We start from the raw sequence: 23,188 nt of genomic DNA, 5'->3' as shown, positions 1-23,188 counted from the left end.
GGACTTGCAGCTCATGGTCAATCAGACTGACTTTTCTCATTCAGTAAAGCCTGAATCTATAGCAATTTGCCTTTCCAGTGGCTATTTCAGTTGTTTATCTGGCTCATAATTGCAGTACATAGTTGAATTAAGAGTTTTAACACTGCCCTTTATTGGCTTGCCAACTGCATGCAAGACAATTTTGCCAGTTTTAGCCACAAACTTAAAGCGGCAAACTAGCAGTTGCACATTCTCCCAAAAAGGTTTAACAATGTAAGTTCACCCATGAATAATGCACCAACAAAATTTCTAGGCTATAATGTGAGTGAGCGGCAGCGGCCCACAGTGTTTTTGTGGAGCCAGGAGAAGAACACCTGCTTCTTCTGACTCCACAAAAATACAAGTGTAAAAAACTTACATGGCTGTTTCCTGATTGGCCAGCGTTGGTCCCTTTAAGGACCACTGCATAGGCCGTTCAATGCCAGTACACGTGGGCGGAGAGTGTTTGGGTAAATACCCCAACGAGAGGCCCCAGGCTATCTCGAAATTGGGATTTGAGCCTCATTAACATTTTATCTGCGAGCTGCTGGTGCCTGTCAAGCCTCCACAGTTTGCACAATTTAAAACAACGAATGTCGGGCCACTTTTCTCGCCGACAGCGGCTCGAAGGTGAGTCCCAGGAGGGGTGGGGGCCGATCACAACGACTGTGGAGTCAAGGGAACACTCCGGCTCCTCAGGAACATTTTGTAACATTTTGCATTAAAAAAAACTTCCTTTTAGTTGGCGGCTGTAGAAGGATCTTGAGCAGGGCAAGCCCAACGTCTGCCCTGCGAATTGTTGCCCAATTTCTGTGATGGGACCGAAAACAGGCTTTACGCCTCCATTTACATCTGTTGCGCACCTGAAGTCTGTTTTAGGTGGCCACCAGGGATGCCTGAAAAATGGCCAGACCCAGATGTTTGTCAGGTGTTCTTGGGACACAAGACATTGATCCCCAAAATTGGGCCTTGTTGTGCCTGTTTTACACTCATAAAACCACGAGGTCCATTTTCTACTCCTATGTAATTCATTGAGGTTTGAAACAAAACAAAATAAATGCATGAAAACCAGATCAATTGTGTGAGGTAAAAATGGAAAACGCTGGAAATACATATTAGGTTAGTCAGTATCTGTAAAGAGAAAAGAAAGGCTATGACCTTCAGGTGTGCGCCCTTCATCAGAATTCAGGAGTGTGCTACCCTGTATCAGAAACATTATAACCTATCTTCTCTCATTATAAATGCTAACTGACCTGCTGTGCATTTTCAGCTTTGTCTGTTTTTAATTTGACTTCCAGGTTTTGGAAATTTTTTCTTTTTTTTATGAACTGCATGAGGTAACTCTTACAAAGAAGAAAAATAAAATAATCCAATTACAGAACCAATTGCAAGTGAATCATAATGGGCTTTGATCTGATTTGGATTCATTTTTCCATGTACTTACACAATCTAGTGTCAACAGATATGTTAATCCACAAGTGTTTTAGCAAAAATAACGGATACCTGGGAGCAACAGCAGCAATGATCTGATCGCGTGACTTATGTGACGTCATAGTTTATGTGAGTGAAGCTCAGTTTCAAATTCTTATCCATAACCAAAAGAAAAGATGGGCATTCCATTGGTGGCTATTTGTTACAATTTTCATTAGCTTATGAAACTATCTGATTACTATTTCTAGCAAAATCTATCTTTTAGAATACTTTAGGACTTTGATAGAAATAATGAATAAGGGGATCGTCTAACACATAGGGCGCTAAATTGGGCCGTGTAGCGCCTATTGTTTCGGCGCTACGTGGGCTCTTGAAGTGTCAAGATGGCGTCCTGGCTGCGCACGCATGTTTCCAGTGTGATATTCGCCGGACGCCATCTTGGTATAGGAGATAGCGCATACGCAGGTGAACGAACGCTGGAAGCATGTAAAGAAAGGAGAAAATGGATACAATCAGTGTGCATCACTGATTAAAGTGATAGACACCATTTTTGGACTTAACGTTCAACTCAACGCACCGTTTTATCCCCGACCATCTGAACGTGTCTTAGAGTGCCTGGAGGACCCCCACCAGCGCTAATTAAAGGGGCCATGCAGGATTTACAGGTTAGTGGCTGGATTATTGCTTCTGGCTGCCGAGAAATTTGTAACTGTTTTTGGAGGTCTCCTAGACTTGAATACTTGGTCGTGGAGACATAGCCTAACATTTAGAGCCAGGACGTGCAGGAGTGAAGTTAGGAAACGCTGCTACAAGCAAAGGGTGGGAGAAGTTTGGAACACTCTTCTGCAAACGGCAGTTGATGCTAGCTCAATTGTGAATTCTAAATCTGAGACTGATAGATTTCTGTGAACCAAGGGGTATTAAGGGATATGGGCCTAAGGCAGGTATATGGAGTGAGGTCACAGGTCCACCATGATCTCATTGAATGACGGAACAGGCTTCAGGGGCTAAATGCCATGGCCACTTGCTGCCTCTTGTTATGCGCCACCTTCTCCTGCAAGAAAGCGGGACATGTGTCTGGGTGATGTGCCTGTCATGGTTGAATAACTGCCAGTGTGTGTGGCCTGTGAGTTGTGGGTGAGCGGCTTGCAACAGTGGTAATGTGTAAGGGTGAGAGGAAGCATCTGATTGGAAAAGTTGAGTACTGATTGAAAGAGTTTGTTGGTATGTGGGTGATGGAGGGTGTAGTGCGTGGTTCAGTTGGTAGGAGACACCACTTGACAGTTAACCTCACTCACCTTGACCACTCATGTCAAAGCATTGAACTTCTTCCTGCACTGCATCCATGTTCATGATGCTGTGCACCTGGCATTGACTTCGTCCCCCACTGCCTCCCACTGCTCTTTGGGTATATGTCTGGAGGGCTCTTGCCCTCCTGCCCCCCATCGCGGATACAGGATGTCCTTCCTTCTGTCCACCTCTTGCACCCAAAGTCTCTAGTGCACAAGCAGAGAACCTTGGTGTACGCACTCTCGCAGGCCTGGTACCATCTCAGATCAGCAGATTGGTGAGGTCTGGCATGCAGATTGGAGGATGTGGGATTTGGTAGTGCACAACCTTTATTCAATGTTTTAACATAACTCATCAGTGTGTAATCATTAGGATGGGAGCTGCATCTGTGTTTTACATGTGCGATGTCTGATCTCTGTTCAGACTCCGTGCAGACAGCAGACTGTTACTTTTAACAAATAACAGGTACCAGCCACCTTTAAGATTTCTAACGGACAGCCTACCTTTAAGAGATTGGAGCGCCCCCTGCTGGTGGAAAGTGCAAATTGCATGGAATCCTTGTTCAATGCTGATTTCCAATACAGATTGCAGGTCAGTCCTCAGGCCTGACAAAAGTCTGATCCAATTTTTCCCCCATAGTAACCAAATCTTTAAGTCATTGCATGGTACCTATAATCACACATACACTATTGTGAACTTCACGGTGTTTTTAATTCAATTTTGAGTCTGGTACCATTTGCTGATAGTGCTCTGTATCACTAATGACAATTACATTCTCACAGAAGGATTAAGCATTATGGTTTAATCACTGCAAGTTTATCCAGAAACAAGCAACAGGTAATTACTAGTAAATAGTTTGGCCAGTGTATATTACAGTCAAAAATAACACACTGATACAAATTTTACCCTTTCAAGAAAATAGCATGAATTGCACTAGTCTGATGTCTCTAACCTATGCACATCAATTACATTGGCTTTGAAATGTGTGGTGTTATCATCATATAATAAAAAAATTAAAACATCTGTGGCCACTGTAAAACCTACACAGATTATACAAACCTTCATGCAAATGAACCTAGGGATCAAGCTAAACGAGGCTTTTAAACTATAAACAGATTTATTAAAACAGTTACACATCAAGTAAATTGTAAGTAGCTTTGCCTACTTTTCAATCTTAAAGGGGCACCATAATTATGAAAAAGTGCTTACAAACCTTTTATTAATGTGTCTGTCACACAGTGACGTAAATCTCATATGACGTGCATCATTATGACACTTGCACTCAATGTTGTCAGGGTAAAGGTGACACACAGTTCTTCCCTGTCCCCCAACAAAGCAAATTTGCAAAACATTTTCACAAAGGCAGTACCCCTTTAACATCATGTCCCATTATGTGTGCAGGTGTGCCAAATAACAGGAAAAAGTAATGAAGTGAAACAAAATCCAGCACGTTGACTTCATCTTGTTCCTTCATTAAAGAAAAAATTAAAAACAGACCAAGGTAAAAAATGCAAAGGCAAAAAAAACCCTAAAAAACTTATAGAAGAAAAACAACTGATAAGTGACGGCACGTTACAGCATGAAGAACACAGAATAAAATTTCCTTTACACATTACAGCTAAAATGATCAGCTGGAAAAACTTACTGAGCCAATGCTCTGCACTGTTGATACATCCACAATTGGCAGTCAAATTCTGCAAATATTTTGTGAAGAATTCTGAAAGTGCAAAATATTTTGTAAGAAGAAGACACTGCTGTACTCATAACTTCTATGATGGCGAATTAATGTGAAGAGTGCACAATGAGGGCTTTTTGGAATGGAAAGGTCACGGATCTTGAGACCCTCTATAGGACAGGCTGAAGCAGCTAAAGTATTACACTGTAACAGGCAATAAGGAGAAACCACGCTTATACAAACTGAACAGTCAATGGAAAGCTTGGAGAATTTCTCACAGCACTTTGGGACATGTCTATCCCAGTTACATAACACTGAACATTTAAATATATATTTATATAGAGAGCTGTAAAACATTACAATTATAAGAGGAATATAAGCTTTTTGTTCCCTTATTCCAGACAATGCTAATAAAATAAAACTGTGTGCGATATGTATCTCCAATGGAAATGGAATGTGCTTTGCTTTGATCTCACAATGTAAGCTGTTAAAAAAGTAAAGCTGTTATTACTAAAGATTATAGTAGTTGTCCAAATAAATAATTAACGGGTTTTGAGTTGATGAAAGGAGGGAGGGGGCAAGGCACTGCCTTCTGTACTGAAGTTCTCTGGAATTTCTTCTCCACTGTTCTGGGGTTCTTTCTGAAGCTGAACACTTGCTGATTTCTCATTGCTGTTAACCCTGGTTTCTAGCGGAATTGTGAAAGCTTTATTATAAAATTGACCAACAGAATCAGCAGGAAGATATGTTTGATCTTCAAATATTTCCTCTTTCTCCTCTTCTACTTCATTCTGGTTGCTGGGTGATGGAAGCATGCCACTTTGCTGCAGAAAGAAGCTGTTTCTAGTCTCAATCTCCATCAGGTCATTTCCACTGAAACCTTGATCATTCTCCAGCTCTGCCCATTCTTTTATCAATTCTTGTGTCCGATTATGTCTCCACCATTCAGAATTTGAAAAATGCTTATCAGGTATATGATTGTAATTTATTGCTTCCTCCTTTGGGCTGTCACCACTTGTAATGGCTGTGCTTGCAGTTGTACTCCTGGAGTCTACAAGTACAGCAGGTTGTGCTTCTTTCGCCTCCCATACAGTCATGCCACTAGATTCGTCCTCTGGCTCAGTAGAGAACACATTTCCCAAAATGGGCAATGGAGTAGATGCCATGTCCAGTGCTGTGGTGTCAATGGTCAACAAATCAAGAGTCCCGCCCTTATTTAGCGCAATGGGCTCAGAAGTTTTAATGTGTCCAGAAAAAGTCTTCAGCAGTGCAAACATTCTATCTACATCCTTCCAGTAATTAGTCCAGTCTCCAAGGCTAAGGCTATAATTATGCCTGTGTTCAAACAAGCTTTCATCCACACTGTACAAATTTTCAAGTCCTTCCCAGTTGATATTTTCTGTGAAGTTTGGCAGTTTGAGTGGATTAACCTTCCCATCCATCCCATAGCTGTCCTCTGCTGGCAGAAACGAAGATTTGACGTGGATTATATTCACAAATGGCACACGCTCATAGTTGCTGAAGCATTGCGTTTGCATGCAAACATGCACCTGCTCCAATATCAACTGGTTATTTAAAGCAAAATTAGAGACAGCACGTCCCACCACACAAAGACTTTAGCAAGGCTGCACAACAGGAACAGATTTAAAATACACACCACAATTTTAACATAGGTAACAGGGAAAGAATTCTTAAGAAGAGAAATATTGATAGACCACAGGCACAAAACTCACTGTCAAAAATAGATTTCTTAAGGAAAGTATCTAATGCATAGCCATTTTATTTTCACATACAGTAAACACAATATAAATTAAAAGTTAATTTTCACATTATATATTTCTAGCTGTACTGCCCATAATATTTTGTTACAATGCAATCAAATAGCATTTAGAAAACAAAAGGGTTGAAATTTCTATTCGTTTCAGATACTACACAATCTCTCCCTCACACACAGAGATATGTATGCACACACATACTTTGTTTCAGTTATTTGCAAGTCCTTGCTTTAACATAAATTATATTTAGTGGAAAGATTCCCCCACCAAAATCTAATCTCCAGCTCTAATTTATTTTATCATTTAATTTATACAGTAGAGAAATGTCTCAGAACTGATATTTATCACTTACTGCCAGATTGTTAGCAAAATCTTGTTACCATATGACCACATCAAGGTGCCAGAGCCATTGGCTAAAATACAGGATCTTGTGTCCTCACATAACCAAAGATTCTATGGGAACTATTTTGTGAGTGATGGTAATTTTCATGCTGACATTTTGACATCTCATTTTGAAAATATAGTTGATGCAAAAGGCTGGTTATATGTTAATGCCAAGTGTATTTTCTTTAGGTTTAATTCAGTTTTGGAAATGTACCAAAAAATATTATGGGCTGGATCCAATCAACATAAGTAATGTGTCCAGTAATTATGCAAGGGCAATACTTGTACATTTGGCCAAATTCTGACCAGGGTTTAATAAGGCCAAGGGAGAAAACAGTACTGTGGCTCACACAAGAGGGATAATAAATATCTTGGGGGTAATTTTAACTTTGGGCAATTGTGTAAAACGGGTGATGGCGAATTGGCAGCCCATTTTACATCTCTCCCGATTTCTATTTCAATTGGCTTCAATGGGAATAAAAATCGGGAGAGATAAAACGGGCTGCTGATTTGCTATCGCCCGTTTCACACTATCGCACAAAGTCAAAATGACCCCCCCTTGTGTTGAAGGAATGGACATGTCAGTGAAGGATGTTAAGCAAAAGGTAAGGCACCAACAAAAGATGAAGAGAACATAAATCTGTCCTCAATCCAGAAAAGGATCTATGTACCTCAAACCAATCACCCGAAAGCAGTGATTTAGTATACAGATTTAGTTTAGAAGAAGCAGTGAATCAGAAATTTCAGGCTCACCGGGGAGCCAATGACAGACCTGTGTCAATTAATAACACTCTTCATCTGTTGGGATTCTCCCTTGTTGGTCTCCTGGCTTGGGAGTTGAATGCTGTCTTCTCTATGGCTGACGTCTTCACATCACTAAACCGTTTGTGGACCTGTACACTGTAATTACACACACCCACTGTGTGACTTCATCTCTGGACTCCCTTCTGACCCTGAGTTTGAGGAATTAAGCCAATTGCCAAAGGTTTGGATATTGCTGGGCTTTATATCATCCATCATGAGAACCATCTAATGTCAAGTATAGCTTGTGTGTAATTTTCATAATGAATGCCATTTTTCTTTCAGCTCTATTGTTGGTACTTCTGCACAGTCATTATACAGGCCTAAGGAGTTTCATTTTGATTTGTATAGGTGTCTGTGACCAATCTCTGATGCCTGGGTGGGTTTGAATGGCTTAGTGGTAAATAAACCACCTCAAGTGTCTTTATGTTTGATAGTCGAGAAAGTATCTTCCCTCCCTCCATGTCTGTACATAACTAGTGATTCTGCTTTTTATATAACCATAGAATTCTGTAATTTGCATCCCTATATTACATCCGAACACTGGGATTTTATCTCCCTACAGTCATGTTTTTTTCCCATCTGCAGAATTTATGATGACAATTGATACATCAAGACCTCTGCTGTTTAGAAATCAAAAGCCTGGAACCCAAAACCAATCTGGTAACAAAATGTTGCTGTTTCTTTTAAGGCTTGGTTATTTTGAAACTGGACTTTACTACATGCTGTACATGAAATGATTAAAATGGATTCAAACAAAACCTTCCAGATTTTAGAGAAATATTCTGCATGTAAGACCATTATCAGAAAAGGACATTCAGTTCATATTGCTCACTGACTCTGAAGTCAATGCAAAGGACTCGATCAGGCCAGTCTCAAATTAGACCTCCTCTGAACACATTTTTTGTTTCCATGTTTGTCCCGTTATCAACTTCTTTGCCTTACACCATCCTCCCTTGTCATTTAATCACTCCTGCTCTCCACCCTATCATAAACCTTTTTTATTCTTTCCCTGCCATCCCCATCCCTCCTTTTCCCTGGCTCTGTTCTTGCTTAAAAGCTGTTATCGCTAGCATTTTCCAGTTCTGATAAAAGTTTATTGATCTGAAACGTTAACTTTGTTTCCCTCTCCACACATGCTGCCTGACCTGGTGAGTGTCTCCAATATTTTCTGCTTTTATTTCAGATTTCCAGCATCTGTTTTTGTTTCATTCTCAAATCTTTGGCTCTAAGAAATATAACCCAAGAATCTATCTCTCTGTTGAATCAGGAATCTGTTCATTTATTTGAACCAGATCTGAACACATTGCACTGGGTACTAGTCTATCAGTAATATCTTGGGAATAATTTTCACTTTGGGTGCGGGTGGAAAATTGGTGGTTGCGGATCTGCCATGTGTTATACACTCTGCCTGATTTTCCTTTCCAACGGATGGGGTGAACAATAGGTGGCCAATCAGCAATTGCCAGTTGCCCATTGTAGAAATCCCTCGATTTTCATTTCCATTTGGAGGATTTTGAACTTTTCAATATGGACTTTTAACACCAGTTTTTAAGGAAAACTAAAAGGATGGGCTAGAAACCCTAGATTACTCGCTAAAAGAGCAGAATTTGGTCAACAACTAAGTCAAGAACACAGATCTGTTGAATTTGACCAATTATTCTGGGAAACTTGACCAAGTTTGAAAGGTATCATGGATATTATTATTGTTTCAGACTGTTGAGGACTAACTGCTAAATTTAAGAGACAAGTTGTATTTCCGTGGAGACAAGGACAAGGTTAGAGATAAAGCAAACCCTAACAAGGACAGCTGCCTTCTCAAGCCATGAGAAAGAGAAAGGGAAAATAACACCAGCAAGCTGTTTTGCAGCAGCAGAGAGAGATACAAAAACTGCCGTTTTAAAGTGATTGCTAGGAGACAGAACCAGAAGCAGTTCAAAGAAGATGTCAAAAACATAAGAACATAAGAAATAGAAGCAGGAGTAGGCCATACGGCCCCTTAAGCTTGCTCCACCATTCAATAAGATCATGGCTGATCTTCTACCTCAACTCCACATTCCCGCCCTATCCCCATATTCCTTGATTCCTTTAGTGTCCAAAAATATATTGATCTCAGTCTTGAATGTAATCAACGACTGAGCATCCACAGCCCTCTGGGGTAGAGAATTCCAAAGATTCACAACCTTCTGAGTGAAGAAATTTTTCCTCATCTCGGTCCTAAATGGCCGAACCCTTATCTTGAGACTATGACCCCTAGTTCTAGACTCTCCAGTTAGAGGAAACAGCCTCTAAGCATCTACTCTGTCAAGCCCTCTAAGAATTTTATAGGTTTCAATGAGATCACCTCTTATTCTTCTAAGCTCCAGAGAATATTCCCATTCTACTCAAACTCTTCTCATAGGACAACCCTCTCATCCCAGGAATCAATCTAGTGAACCTTCGTTGCACTCTCTCTAAGGCAACTATATCCTTCCTTAGGTAAGGAGACCAAAACTGTACACAGTACTCCAGGTGTGGTCTTACCAGAGCCCTATATAATTGCAACAAGATCCCCTTATTCTTATACTCCAACCCCCTTGCAATAAAGGCGAACATACCATTTGCTTTCCTAATTGCTTGCCGTACCTGCATGATAACTTTCTGTGATTCGTGTACAAGGACACCCAAATCCCTCTGAATACCAACATTTCGTAGTCTCTCATCTTTTAAAAAATATTCAGCTTTTCTATTTTCTACTAAAGTGGATAATTTCACATTTCTCCAGATTATACTCCACCTGTCACCTTCTCGCCCACTCACTTAACCTGTCTATATCCCTTTGCAGCCTCTTTGAGTCCTCCTCACAGCTTACTTTCCCACCTAGCTTTGTATTGTCAGCAAACTTGGATACATTACACTTGGTCTCCTCATTTAAGTCATTGATATATATATTGTACACAGTTGAGGCCCAAGCACCGATCCTTGCGGCACCCCATGAGTTACAGCCTGCCAACCCAAAACTGACCCGTTTATTCCTACTCTCTGTTTTCTGTCTGTTAGCCAATCCTTTATCCATGTTAATATATTACCCCCAGTCCCATGAGCCCTAATCTTGTGTAACAACCTCTTGTGTGGCACCTTATCGAATGCCTTTCGAAAATCCAATTATACTACATCCACTGGTTCCCCATTATCTACCCTGCTACTTACACCCTCAAAAAACTCTAAGAGATTTGTCAAACACGATTTCCCTTTCATAAAACCATGTTGACTTTGCCTAATCATATTATGATTTTCTAAGTGCCCTGTTACTATATCCTTAATAATAGATTCTAGCATTTTCCCTACTACTGATGTCAGGCTAACTGGCCTGTAGTTCCCTATTTTCTCTCTCCCCCCTTTCTTGAACAGCAGGGTTACATTTGGTATGTTCCAGAATCTAGGGAATTCTGGAAGATCAAACTAATGCATCCACTATCTCTGCAGCCACCTCTTTTAAAACCCTAGGATGTAGGCCACCAGGTCCAGGGGATTTGTCAGCTTTTAGCCCCATTAATTTCTCCAGTACTTTTTCTTTGCTAATATTAATTACTTTAAGTTCCTCCCTCTCATTAGACACTTGGCTTCCCATTATTTCGTGTAGGTTTTTTGTTTCTTCTACTGTGAAGACAGATATAAAATATTTGTTTAATGTCTCTGCCATTTCCTTATTCCCTATTGTAATTTTTCCTGTCTCTTCTTCTAAGGGACCCACATTTACTTTGGTTAATCTCCTCCTTTTTATATACTTGTAGAAGCTCTTACAATCTGTTTTTATATTTCTTGTTGGTTTACTCTCATATTCAATTTTCTCCGTTTATCAATTCATTGGTCATCCTTTGCTGATTTCTAAAATCCTCCCAATCCTCAGGCTTACTGCTCTTTTTGGCAACATTGTAAGCATCCTCTTTTAATCCAATATTATCCTTAACTTCTCTAGTTAGCCACGGTTGGATCACTTTTCCTGTGGAGTTTTTATTCCTCAAGGGAATGTATATTTATTGAGAATTATGAAGTATTTCTTTAAATTTTTGCCATTGCTTATCTACCATCATATTTTTAAATCTAATTTCTCAATCTACCTTAGCCAACTCACCCCTCCTACCTACATAATTGGGCCTTCTTTAAATTTAAGACCCTAGTTTCGGACTTAACTACATCACTCTCAAACCCAATATGAAATTCTATCATATTATGATCATTCCTCCTCAGAGGATCCTTTATTATAAGATCACTAATTAACTCTGTCTTATTACACAATATTAGATCTAAAAATGGCCTATTCCCTGTTTGGTTCCTCAACATATTGTTCCAGAAATCCCTATCGGATGCATTCTATGAACTCGTCCTCCAAACTACTTTTGCCAATTTGGTTTTCCCAGTCTATATGAAGACTAAAGTCCCCCACGATTATTGCATTACCCTTGTTACAAGCTCCTCTGATTTCCTGATTTATACTCTGTCCAGCACTATAGCTACTGTGAGGGGGCCTATAAACTACTCCCACCAGTGTTTTCTGCCCCTTCAATGAAGAATAAATCCCTCAGGCCTCTGAAGCTGAAGAAGTGATTCTGAGTTTTGAGTTGTACCCCCGGATAAGGTTGTAAGCATCTCTATCTTTAAAACTGTTGTGCCTTAATGTCAATAAAACCCAATTATTTAGAAACGTTTTTCAGTCTTGATTGATTCTTACCTCTCGTACCTCAAAGAGTGAGAAAAAAACCCTATACAATGATTTCAATGGAAATGAAAATCAGACAGTTTTTATAACAGGTGACGATCCACATTACCAGTAATGTGGATTGAAATACTCATGCTCCTCCAGGGTTCACATAAACAATCTGGACCAGTGCTTCCTTGGGACTCCCACTCTCCATGATGGTGACCGCCTCCTCCCCCCACCATACCATACCTTGCTGGTGGCTGCCCTGGCCCGATTTCGAAGCCTTAATCCATTGAGCTGCATCAGGATGTCTATTTGGCACCCCGCAGCTTGCCTGGCAAATTTAAATGAGATTGGGGCCTCAAAATCTTGGGGGCCTCTTCACCCCTGGAATGGGCGGCTGACCAGCGCACTCCGCCGGTCACCCAAAAGTCAAAATCGACCCCATTGAGTCCTCATGAAATTTCTTAGAGCCATAATTTATGCTACTTACAAATTGTGATATGAATAAAAGATGACACAAAAGCAAACTAAGAAACCTTGGGAAAAAAATCTTAGAAATATAATGAATGGCAGTGTGTGAGATCCTGTTAGGTGAACTGTGAGAAGCCTGTGAGAGTTAGGAAGATGGTCAAAGCTAAAAATCAAAAACAAATCCAAAGAAAATCAACAAAAAGCAAGCAGGACAAATGAACCTTTTAGTCTTGGTTTGGACAATCCAGGTGGTTGGATAGGTTTCTCCTTAGGAAAATAAGGCAATGAAAGATGACTAATGGTTAGAAGTGCAGGGCAAACAGAAAAGCAATACTGCAGCAGCAAGACGATGAACCTACACACTAAAAAAAAAGGTTTATTAGTGGGATGGACAATGTATGATGATAGAAAGTGAAGTAAATCTGTCGGTAGGAATGAGCTGTAATTTACTGGCACAAACTGATTTATCCTCTAGTATTGACACCACAGAAATATACAGGCCCAGAAAAGACCATCATGGTTCATCTCACAGTGCATGCACTGTGCAGTTTCCATTAAAACGGGATCAATATTACCTTTCTATTGGCCGCTGTCAGGAACAAGAACCTAAACTGGAGATATATCGAATATTATTGGAGAAGTGCAATAGCCGCCTTGAATGATAAGGGGCAAGTTTGTCAAGTTTTATTTACTTTGGCTTCTTTTAGAGATCCCTGCAAAACTAGGGCGAGATTTTCTGAGACTGTGCTGCCAATGGGCCCTCACACACATCGAGTGGCTTATTGGGAAATGTGGGTGCACTGCCTGCCATTATTCAATCCATAGAAATCAACAGATGGAGAATTGTGGACAGTGCACCTCGAATTTTCTGACAAGAAAAGAAAAGAAAAGTTCTTGCATTTATATACGACCTCAGGACATCCCAAAATGTTTTACAGCCATTGAAGTACTTTTGAAGTGCAGTCACTGTTGTAGTGTAGGAAACGCGGCAGCCTAATTGTGCACAGCAAGATCCCACAAACAGCAATTAAATAAATGACCAGATCATCTGTTTCAGTAATCTTTTTTGAGGGATAAATGTTGGCCAGGGCACCGGGGAGAACTCCCCAGCTCTTCTTAAATTGTGCCATGGGATCCTTTACATCCAGCTACGAGGGCAGACGGGGTCTCAGTTTAATGTCTCATCCAAAAAACAACACATCTGACAGTGCCACACTCCCTCAGTACTTCACTGGAGTGTCATCCTAAATTCTGTGGTCAAGTCTCTGGAGTGGGACTTGAACCTACAACCTTCAGACGCAGAGGCAAGGGTGCGACCACTGAGCCATGGCTGGCTTCCTTCCTCAAATGGTGTATTTGAGGTCAGGGAACTTAGAGGTGGGTGATTGTGATTGGGGGAGGGGGAGAAGGGGGGAGTGTCTGTTCATAAATTACAACAATCCAAACAAATGCATATTTTTAAAACGTGAAATTACTCTGTGGGTACAAGTATCAACCTGTTTAAAATGGATGTCTCTGCTACAAAGCAGAGAGGGTAACTTCAGCTAAACACGTTGTACATTCATATTCTTGTATTCCATGATGGAATATCAGTGCTGTGTATGTACATGGCCGTTAGATTACAATAAGCAATATTTTGAATTAATAACATGCAAAGAACTGAACATTAGACGTGAAACTAGCAGACATTACAGAAAAGAGCAGAGGTTTGAATTTAATGGGCTGCTTATTTATTTCTGTTGTCATGTGCTCAACACTGGTGTATTTTTTTCCCCAAAATTGACTTGTCACGTTTTTTCATTTATTCATGGAAAGAAAGACAACTAGGAGCTCAAAACCCATGACCCTTCTGCTGCACTCCTACCACATCTCCAACAAGAGTATGGCCGAAGTGCTGAAAAAGAAATTGGGACCCTGATTAGATCAGGTCGCGGCCTTGTGCAGGAATTCTCACAAGGCCTTTCTAAGGCGCAGAGCCTCCACCGGCCCTTCTGAAGGTTATTGGCGTTGAAAGGGGCAAGGCCAGAAACAGGGACTCCAAGGCTAGGAGTTCGCATGTCCGTGATATGGCAGGACCAAAAAGGGCCATGGGGGCACTTGTGCTTTCTTACTGGGGTGGTCCTGGCAAACACCTCCCCATCAGACCTACGGAATTTACCAGAATTCCCAGTGTCTTGGGGCAGATGGGCACCCAAGATGTGCCCCTAACTGCCTGAGCACCTGCTTGAGATATTTAAATTGGGCGACCCTGCCCGAATCGGCCAACTTTGGCGGGGTTGGTGCCATTTGTACCAGGATCAAAGGCCCCCAAGGTTTTTGCCTCCCAATCTTTTTTTTAAATTCTTTTTTCTTTGGTAGTTATTCTTTTCCTTTTCTTTTGGATCTCTTTGTATGACATACCATCTCCCTACTCAAAGGTGACCTGCCCGCAGCCCTTTGTCAGTGCTGTTCTGTAACTGGCAACTGGGGGATGTTGGAGAATGGCCTTTGATGGTGCAGACATCACTGCTCCCCTGGGAAAGGGCTTAGCCTCCATTTATTACATCACTCTGATGGCACATGTGAGAAAGTCCAGGACTGAACCTGTGAGAACTACTCTCTGCTCTCCTCCCTCCCCACTCCCACTAGAAAACAAACCTGACAGCATAAAACACCATGAAGAGTTTTGATAACAGAAAGAGGCAGTCCTGACTTCGGAGCACTTGGAATTTAAAGAAACATGGAATTTAGCATAAAGCGAAGAAAAAACTATTTCTCTGATGACAAAAAAGCTGTTGAGACAAGACCTGGCAGACCCCTTTATTTATTGCCACAGCAATGTACACTTGAAAACACCCTGAAAGCATGCTCATGTTGTATACTTTAATAAAGATGTCATTGTACATGCTGCATAATGTCACAAGTAATCAATTCCTTGCAATCCCATCTGTCAAATTACAGCTACTGTCACTTCAGTGCAATTATTCCTTTGCCAATAATGCTGAAATAACAAATATTTTGCAGCTGATACATTTTAGGAAAAGAGTGATGATAAAGGAGTTACAGCCACAAAATTGAAGAAACAGCGATATGTGTGAATTGAAAACTTAAGAGTTAAGTTGCTACCGCCACCTTAACAGTGATCCTTTCCCTATTGGTTACTAATGAATAGCATTTAATCACTCACAAGGACTTGAAGCTAGGCCTCCTCAACTTTGGCCACTTTCGATGCTGCTGTAGCCTGGTAACCAGGTAGCAGGAACAAAAAGAGGCAAAGATCAAACAGTTAGAATCTAGAAGTAAGGTTAAATTAGGTACATTCATCATTTTCTGAGCGTCTGTATAGATATTTTACATTATTCTGAATAAAAAATACTTTTACTGTAATGTACTTCTTTGCAAGATATGACAGGATAATTTCATCAGTTTATAAAACCCGTACTTTATTCTTGCCATTTATATGAAAAGTCTTGCATATAGTGCACTTACTTCCTCTAAGTGTCACCCTTACTTCCTGTAACATTTTCCCGGTCAACAATTTGTTGATTATACCCCTATTGTTATAAAACAATCCTCAGACTAACTGTGAGCAACACCATGAGAAGTCTCCTGGTCTTTTAAATATATTTGTTTTTCTCCCACTTTAAGATCTCTCTGTGCTACTTTCTATTTGGCTGCTAACAGGGCAGACAAATGACCTTCTCCCAAGCCTTTACCAATTCTTTTCTGACTCCAGTTCCCAGAAGCTATTAGAGAATGGCCCTGTGTGACTTGGGCCAATACGCTATGGGGAAGCTTCTAGCCTGCACTCGGCACTTCCCTGAACAGTACTGTCAAGAGAGGGAGCTTAGTGTATGGGCACTACAGATGCAAACTTACATTGTCACATTCTATGGCATAGTTTGTGTTTTTCAAAGATAAGACAGTTTAGTAAATTCATATTAGATTTTATCAGATATGTGCAAGATGGGAAAGGCAATGTGAAGCTTACCAATTTTGTATTTCTTTCATTTCCATTATAACTAGACAAAAGGTTAACAAAATAACTTACAAATGTACAGTGAAGTACTCCACCATACTCAGGCTCCAAATCACTCACTGGCGTTGATAAGTTTGAGCAAAATTATTTGAAACATCCGACATTAATGATAGAAAATGCATTTAAGTAGAATTACTCCAAATCATCTACTGAACCACAGTCCACATGAGAGAAAATACAGTTAAAAAATTCTAACTAGTTTGGATATTATCATTCTTGGGCCAGGATGGGGGCCACATGATTGTGATTTAGTAGAATTTAAAGCCCCAGTTAATGGATACAGAGGACATTTTACAGAAAATTTAACTGGAATTATAAATTTATCTTTGAGTTTTTATTATAATGATTTTTAAAAATATCAACAGTGTTTATAGCTTGGTTGTAGAATTTCACATATTATTTCTAGGTATTCAGTTTTTCAATCATCAAGTGTCTGTGTCAGTGTGTGTGTGATATGTATGAATGTGTGAGTATACGTGTGTATATTTACATGTGTGTGTGTGTGTGTGTGAGAGAGACTGAAGGGGAGAATGATAGGAATCAAACAATTTCTCTTCAGTTTGAAATCACTTTCATCTTCAAGGAGCAGCAACTGAACTGTGATTGCAACAAAAACAATTATTAGGACTCCTGTGGTATCAAAAGAGCAGAGTTGAGTAAAACAGATGATCTGAAATAAGATTTAGCTGTTATTTGTTAAAGGATGAGTTGTCATGCACCAAAGAATGCTGAGTGCAGCGCACAATAAAACGAAAAAAAAAGCTTCAATGGGCCAGCTCATGCAATTGGTTGGAAAGAAAGTTGTTTAAGAGAATAAAAAGTATGGATACCTGTGCTGATCAAAGCTTCCTCCATCTTTATTTCCTGATTAGGAAAATACAAGAGTAATTTTTGTTAATTTTTTTAGAATGGTAAAATTATTCACAATGTATCTGTCCATGCATTACCTGAAGAAAAATGTAATATGGTTAAAATAGAGAGGAAAAAGTAACCTTTGACACAAGAATTAATCAAGAGAACATGGCTGGGAAACCCAGACTAATAGAGAGAGAGTAAACAGCAGTCTCGTATCATTGCAAACTAGTTCAGTAGGAAAGTAAACCTTCTATACACACTTTATTAGGCAGTGGAAAACATATAAAAGACTATGGGGGTAGATTTTGACTTTGTGCAATAGTGTAAAACAGGTGATGGTGAATCGGCAGCCTGTTTTACATCTCTCCTGATTTTTATTTCTATTGACTTCAATGGAAATAAAAATCGTGAGAGATACAAAACAAGCTGCCGATTCACCATCACCTGTTTTACACTATTGCACAAAGTCAAAATGATCCCCTATGACACTGAGTACCTGATTCTATATTCAATATTAGCTTCAGAACAAGCTTGATGCTAACAGTAACTGTTTTACACTATTGCACAAAGTCAAAATGATCCCCTATGACAGAGTACCTAATTCTATACTCAATATTAGCTTCAGAACAAGCTTGATGCTTACAGTAACTGTTTATACTATTACATTAAATTTGTATTCCACTATTGTCACTTTTTTAGGCTTCTGTAATTCATTTTACACCTGAATTTTTGCTATGTAGCTATGTGACTGCATCATTTTTGTTCTGAATTCCCAGAAAGGAATGACTATCCACATCTCATCTACAGTCAGGTAATTAATCTACAGAAATGGAAGGATTAATTCACAAATTAGTTACAACATGCTTACATGCTTAATGCTACTGCCTGTACCTCCTCACAGACAAAAGTAGTTCTAATAGGTCAACCGTCTTCATTTCAGCTTCTTTGCTCTGTTCTGCCTAATTATGTATAAGTACCATTTTAAGTTACATATGCGAAAATAAATAGAGGAATAATTCAGTTTAAGTTGGGTGTGTAGCCTATATGTGGGTTAATAACAATTATTTTTTTCTCGAGGGGATAACTCATGTTGGTGGGGAGAGTGGCCTATTTGTGCTAGATGCTTTACAATATGGATACCAAAATGTTCAATTTGAGCAATCACATCATCAAGTTTGCACTTCAGAAAACCCTCAAGTTTGCCTTGTCAATCAGGTAGTGTGATTTGATCTAAAATCAATAATTGGTTCCTGATTGGCTGTTGGGTCCCAGGGCTGGTGCTGTGTGCACTCACTCAGTCAGATCTTCTGTTTGATATGTATTGATGTGTCAAAGACATGGTCATGTTAATCTTTGATTGGCTCGAAAAAAGCCTTCAAAACAAAGAAAAAAACAATATTTTGGAATTTGCCCCCTCCCTCTCCAAAATGGACAGAGGAAGCCACAAAAAGAAGGTAAATAGAAGAGTTCAAATTAGAGAGAATTAGAGTAGATATATTAGGTTAGCTAGAAATAAGTAAAATTAAATTAAAAACAATAAAAATATGAAAAGAGAAAATAGGGGATGAAAGACACCAAGAGGTTTAAAAAAGTAAACATAGGGAGACCAGAATGGAAGCTTTTGGTTCTACTAAAAATTTTATTTTACACTTTTATTTTTGTAGTTTGGAGTTAATTTGAGTAGCTTTATTGTAGAAATAGAATAATAAATAATATAAATAAATAATGATTGCTTTCATATAGCGCCTTTCATGTCAAAACTTCTCAAAGCAATTTACGTAAGAGTTACTTTTTTTCTGAAGTGCAGGGATTGTTGTCGTGTAGACAAACCATGGCAGCCATTCTGTGCTAGAAATATCCCACAAGCAGCCATGAGATGAATAATCAGGATGTTGGCCAGGACACCATTAGAATTCTCTAGTCTTCTTCGAATAATGGCAACAGAATGCTAATGTTTACCTGATCCATCAGAATAGCAGGTGGGATCTCAGTTTAACGGCTCATCCCAAAGGTTGGCATTTCCAACAATGCAGCACTCCCTCAGTACTCCACTGGAATTCTAGCCTAGATCATGTGCTCAACCACCTGGAGCAGGGCTCAAACCCACAGCCTTCTGACCTGAGCGAGAGTGCCGTCAACTGAGCCAAGCTGACAAAAACTTAGCCCTTGAAATTGCGTTGTGTGATATTAATGTACAAACAAACTTCCTTTGGCTGCTATTTTAACAGAGCATTATTCCATTTAAAATATGATACATTTTTCACAATATGTATAATCAAAATGAACCAGTTTTAAATAAATGGGCCAATACCTCGTTAAAATAGCAGGCAGAAGAATTTCATATCAACACATTAAGCGTTTGTACATTTGTTTCCTTGTTGCAGTGCATGAGCTGAACACTAAGCAACCAGCTGGCCAGTAAGATGCTAATTTCTCTGGACTTGGTGGCAATTAAAAAAAATAAAGATTTTCAGTGCTTCAGTGAGTAACTCCTAGTCAAAAAAAGTAAATATAAAATGAAAATGCCTGCTTGTTTTCCCTCTGTCGACCCCTCCTCTCTCTATGATTTGTCACACTGCTTATCCAACATCCAGTACTGGATGAGCAAAAATTTCCTCCAACTAAATACTGGCAAGACCAAAGCCATTGTTTTCGGTCCCTGCCACAAACCCTGTTCCCTAGCCAACGACTCCATCCCCGGCCAGTGTCTGAGGCTGAACCAGACCGCTTGCAGCCTTGGCATCCTATTAGACCCTGAGCGGAGTTCTGACCACATCTCGGCTCCATCACCAAGACCACCTTCTTCCATCTCCGTAACATCGCCCGTCTCCACCCCTGCCTCAGCTCATCTGCTGCTGAATCCCTCATCCATGCTTTTGTTACCTCTAGACTTGACTATTCCAATGTTCTCCTGGCTGGCCTCCCATCTTCCACCCTCCATAAACTTGAGCTCATTGAAAACTCTGCTGTCCGTATCCTAACTTACACCAAGTCCCGTTCACCCATCACTCCTGTGCTCGCTGACTTACATTGGCTCCTGGTCTGAGAACGTCCTAATTTTAAAATTCTCATCCTTGTTTTCAAATCCCTCCATGGCCTCACCCCTCCCTATCTATGTAACCTCCTCCAGCCCTACAGCCTTCCGAGATCTCTGCGCTCCTCCAATTCTTGCCTCTTGCGCATCCCTGATTTTAAACGCTCCAACATTGGCGGCTGTGTGTTCAGCTGCCTAGGCCCTAAGCTCTGGAATTCCCTACCTAAACCTCTCCGCCTCTCTACCCCCTCTCCTCCTTTAAAATGCTCCTTAAAAACCTACCTCTTTGATCAAGCTTTTGGTCCTAATATCTCCTTATGTGGCTCGGTGTGAAATTTTGTTTGAAAATCGCTCCTAGTGAAGCACGTTTTACTACGTTAAAGGCGCTATACAAATGCAAGTTGTTGTTTTCATTTTTTACTGGAAATGTTAAAAAGGGACAAACAGCCAGCTGCATAAACTGAATAAACTTGTGTTCTGCCCTGTCGAGTTCTACACTTGGTTCTCAACAAAGGAAGTGTTTGGTGAAAATGTAAACATTGTGGGGCTTTTAGCTTAAAGAGTGTTGCAGATTTTGTAATCCATTTTAAACACTTTTTAAATGTGATCCTAATCTGCAGTTTTCCATGAAGATTTCACCTGAAAAAATGAGGAGCAATAGGGAAAAATTACGTTTCACTGATACAAGGAATGCCGTTCCAGGAAGATTAGACAAACCAAATCCTTTGCTGACAAATGTAGAAAACAATAGCAGAAATTAGCTTTTTATTTAACAATTTCTCTCTCGCTGCTAAATGAAGACTCTGTGAAGAGAGAGATCAGGACAATCTCTGAATCCTTTGTCATCTGAAAATTACAATGATTACCTGTTTCCAGACCCTTAGCCCGTGGAGTGCACTGCTTGTGTCCTTGGCAACTTCGCAGCTCCATTAACTGTATGTGCAACTGATTAAGAATTTCCCGTTCAACCATGTGTACCGTGTTAGTCAGCTGAAATCACAAAATCAAAACAAAAATCAACCTTCGCTTTTCACAGGGGAAGCCTATGGATGGTGCACTTGATAACAATCTTATGATGAACACTATGCCAGAACCAAGAACCTGACTTTTGAGTTTAGATGGGGTGGTGGTGGTGGAGGGAGTGGGGGGGTGGGGTCGATGCTCATTTCATAAAGCCTTTGGCAAAAGGGTAACTAGGGAGAGAGTAGGGCCTCTTAAGGATCAACAAGGTCATCTATGTGCGGAACCACAAGAGATGGGTGAGATCCTGAATGAATATTTCACATCGGTATTTACGGTTGAGAAAGGCATGGATGTTAGGGAACTTGGGGAAATAAATAGTGATGTCTTGAGGAGTGTACATATTACAGAGAGGGAGGTGCTGGAAGTCTTAACGCGCATCAAGGTAGATAAATCTCCGGGACCTGATGAAATGTATCCCAGGACGTTATGGGAGGTTAGGGAGGAAATTGCGGGTCCCCTAGCAGAGATATTTGAATCATCCACCGCTACAGGTGAGGTGCCTGAAGATTGGAGGGTAGCAAATGTTGTGCCTTTGTTTAAGAAGGGCGGCAGGGAAAAGCCTGGGAACTACAGACCAGTGAGCCTGACATCTGTAGTGGGTAAGTTGTTAGAGGGTATTCTGAGGGACAGGATCTACAGGCATTTGGAGAGGCAGGGACTAATTAGGAACAGTCAGCATGGTTTTGTGAGAGGAAAATCATGTCTCACGAATTTGATTGAGTTTTTTGAAGGGGTAACCAAGAAGATAGATGAGGGCTGTGCAGTAGACGTGGTCTACATGGACTTCAGCAAAGCATTTGACAAGGTACCGCATGGTAGGTTGTTACATAAGGTTAAATCTCATGGGATCCAAGGTGAGGTAGCCAATTGGATACAAAATTGGCTTGACGACAGAAGACAGAGGGTGGTTGTCGAGGGTTGTTTTTCAAACTGGATGCCTGTGTCCAGCGGTGTGCCTCAGGGATCGGTGCTGGGTCCGCTGTTATTTGTTATTTATATTAATGATTTGGATGAGAATTTAGGAGGCATGGTTAGTAAGTTTGCAGATGACACCAAGATTGGTGGCATTGTGGACAGTGAAGAAGGTTATCTAGGATTGCAACGGGATCTTGATAAATTGGGCCAGTGGGCCGATGAATGGCAGATGGAGTTTAATTTAGATAAATGTGAGGTGATGCATTTTGGTAGATCGAATCGGGCCAGGACCTACTCCGTTAATGGTAGGGCGTTGGGGAGAGTTATCGAACAAAGAGATCTAGGAGTACAGATTCATAGCTCCTTGAAAGTGGAGTCACAGGTGGATAGGGTGGTGAAGAAGGCATTCAGCATGCTTGGTTTCATTGGTCAGAACATTGAATGCAGGAGTTGGGATGTCTTGTTGAAGTTGTACAGGGCATTGGTGAGGCCACACTTGGAGTACTGTGTACAGTTCTGGTCACCCTATTATAGAAAGGATATTATTAAACTAGAAAGAGTGCAGAAAAGATTTACTAGGATGCTACCGGGACTTGATGGTTTGACTTACAGGGAGAGGTTAGACAGACTGGGACTTTATTCCCTGGAGAGTAGGAGGTTAAGGGGTGATCTTATAGAAGTCTATAAAATAATGAGGGGCATAGATAAGGTCGATAGTCAAAATCTTTTCCCAAAGGTAGGGGAGTCTATAACGAGGGGGCACAGATTTAAGGTGAGAGGGGAGAGATACAAAAGGATCCAGAGGGGCAATTTT

General features: G+C 40.4%; 1 protein-coding gene across 9 annotated transcripts in view; it reads right to left on the bottom strand.

The window, feature by feature from the left end:
- Positions 1 to 3,428: 3,428 nt before the first annotated feature.
- Positions 3,429 to 23,188, bottom strand: part of LOC137316085 (extracellular sulfatase Sulf-1-like) — a 441,788-nt gene continuing 422,028 nt past the window's right edge. For 5 of the 9 annotated variants that reach the window (XM_067980325.1, XM_067980324.1, XM_067980323.1 and 2 more), the window contains 2 exons: positions 21,303 to 21,426; positions 3,429 to 5,870 (listed from right to left, as the gene is read on the bottom strand). In XM_067980325.1, coding sequence (XP_067836426.1) covers positions 4,957 to 5,870; positions 21,303 to 21,426 — 1,038 coding nt within the window. In that variant the 3' untranslated portion in view covers positions 3,429 to 4,956. Of the gene's footprint in view, positions 5,874 to 15,695; positions 15,750 to 16,889; positions 17,145 to 17,377; positions 17,412 to 21,302; positions 21,427 to 23,188 lie in introns of those variants that run through there. The other 4 variants (XM_067980328.1, XM_067980329.1, XM_067980331.1 and 1 more) reach the window with 4 other exon arrangements.

This window comes from Heptranchias perlo, chromosome 3, assembly GCF_035084215.1.
Source record: "Heptranchias perlo isolate sHepPer1 chromosome 3, sHepPer1.hap1, whole genome shotgun sequence".
Taxonomy (NCBI): domain Eukaryota; kingdom Metazoa; phylum Chordata; class Chondrichthyes; order Hexanchiformes; family Hexanchidae; genus Heptranchias; species Heptranchias perlo.
The sequence above is the reverse complement of the archived record's forward strand: the minus strand, read 5'-3'. Positions and strand labels throughout refer to the sequence as shown.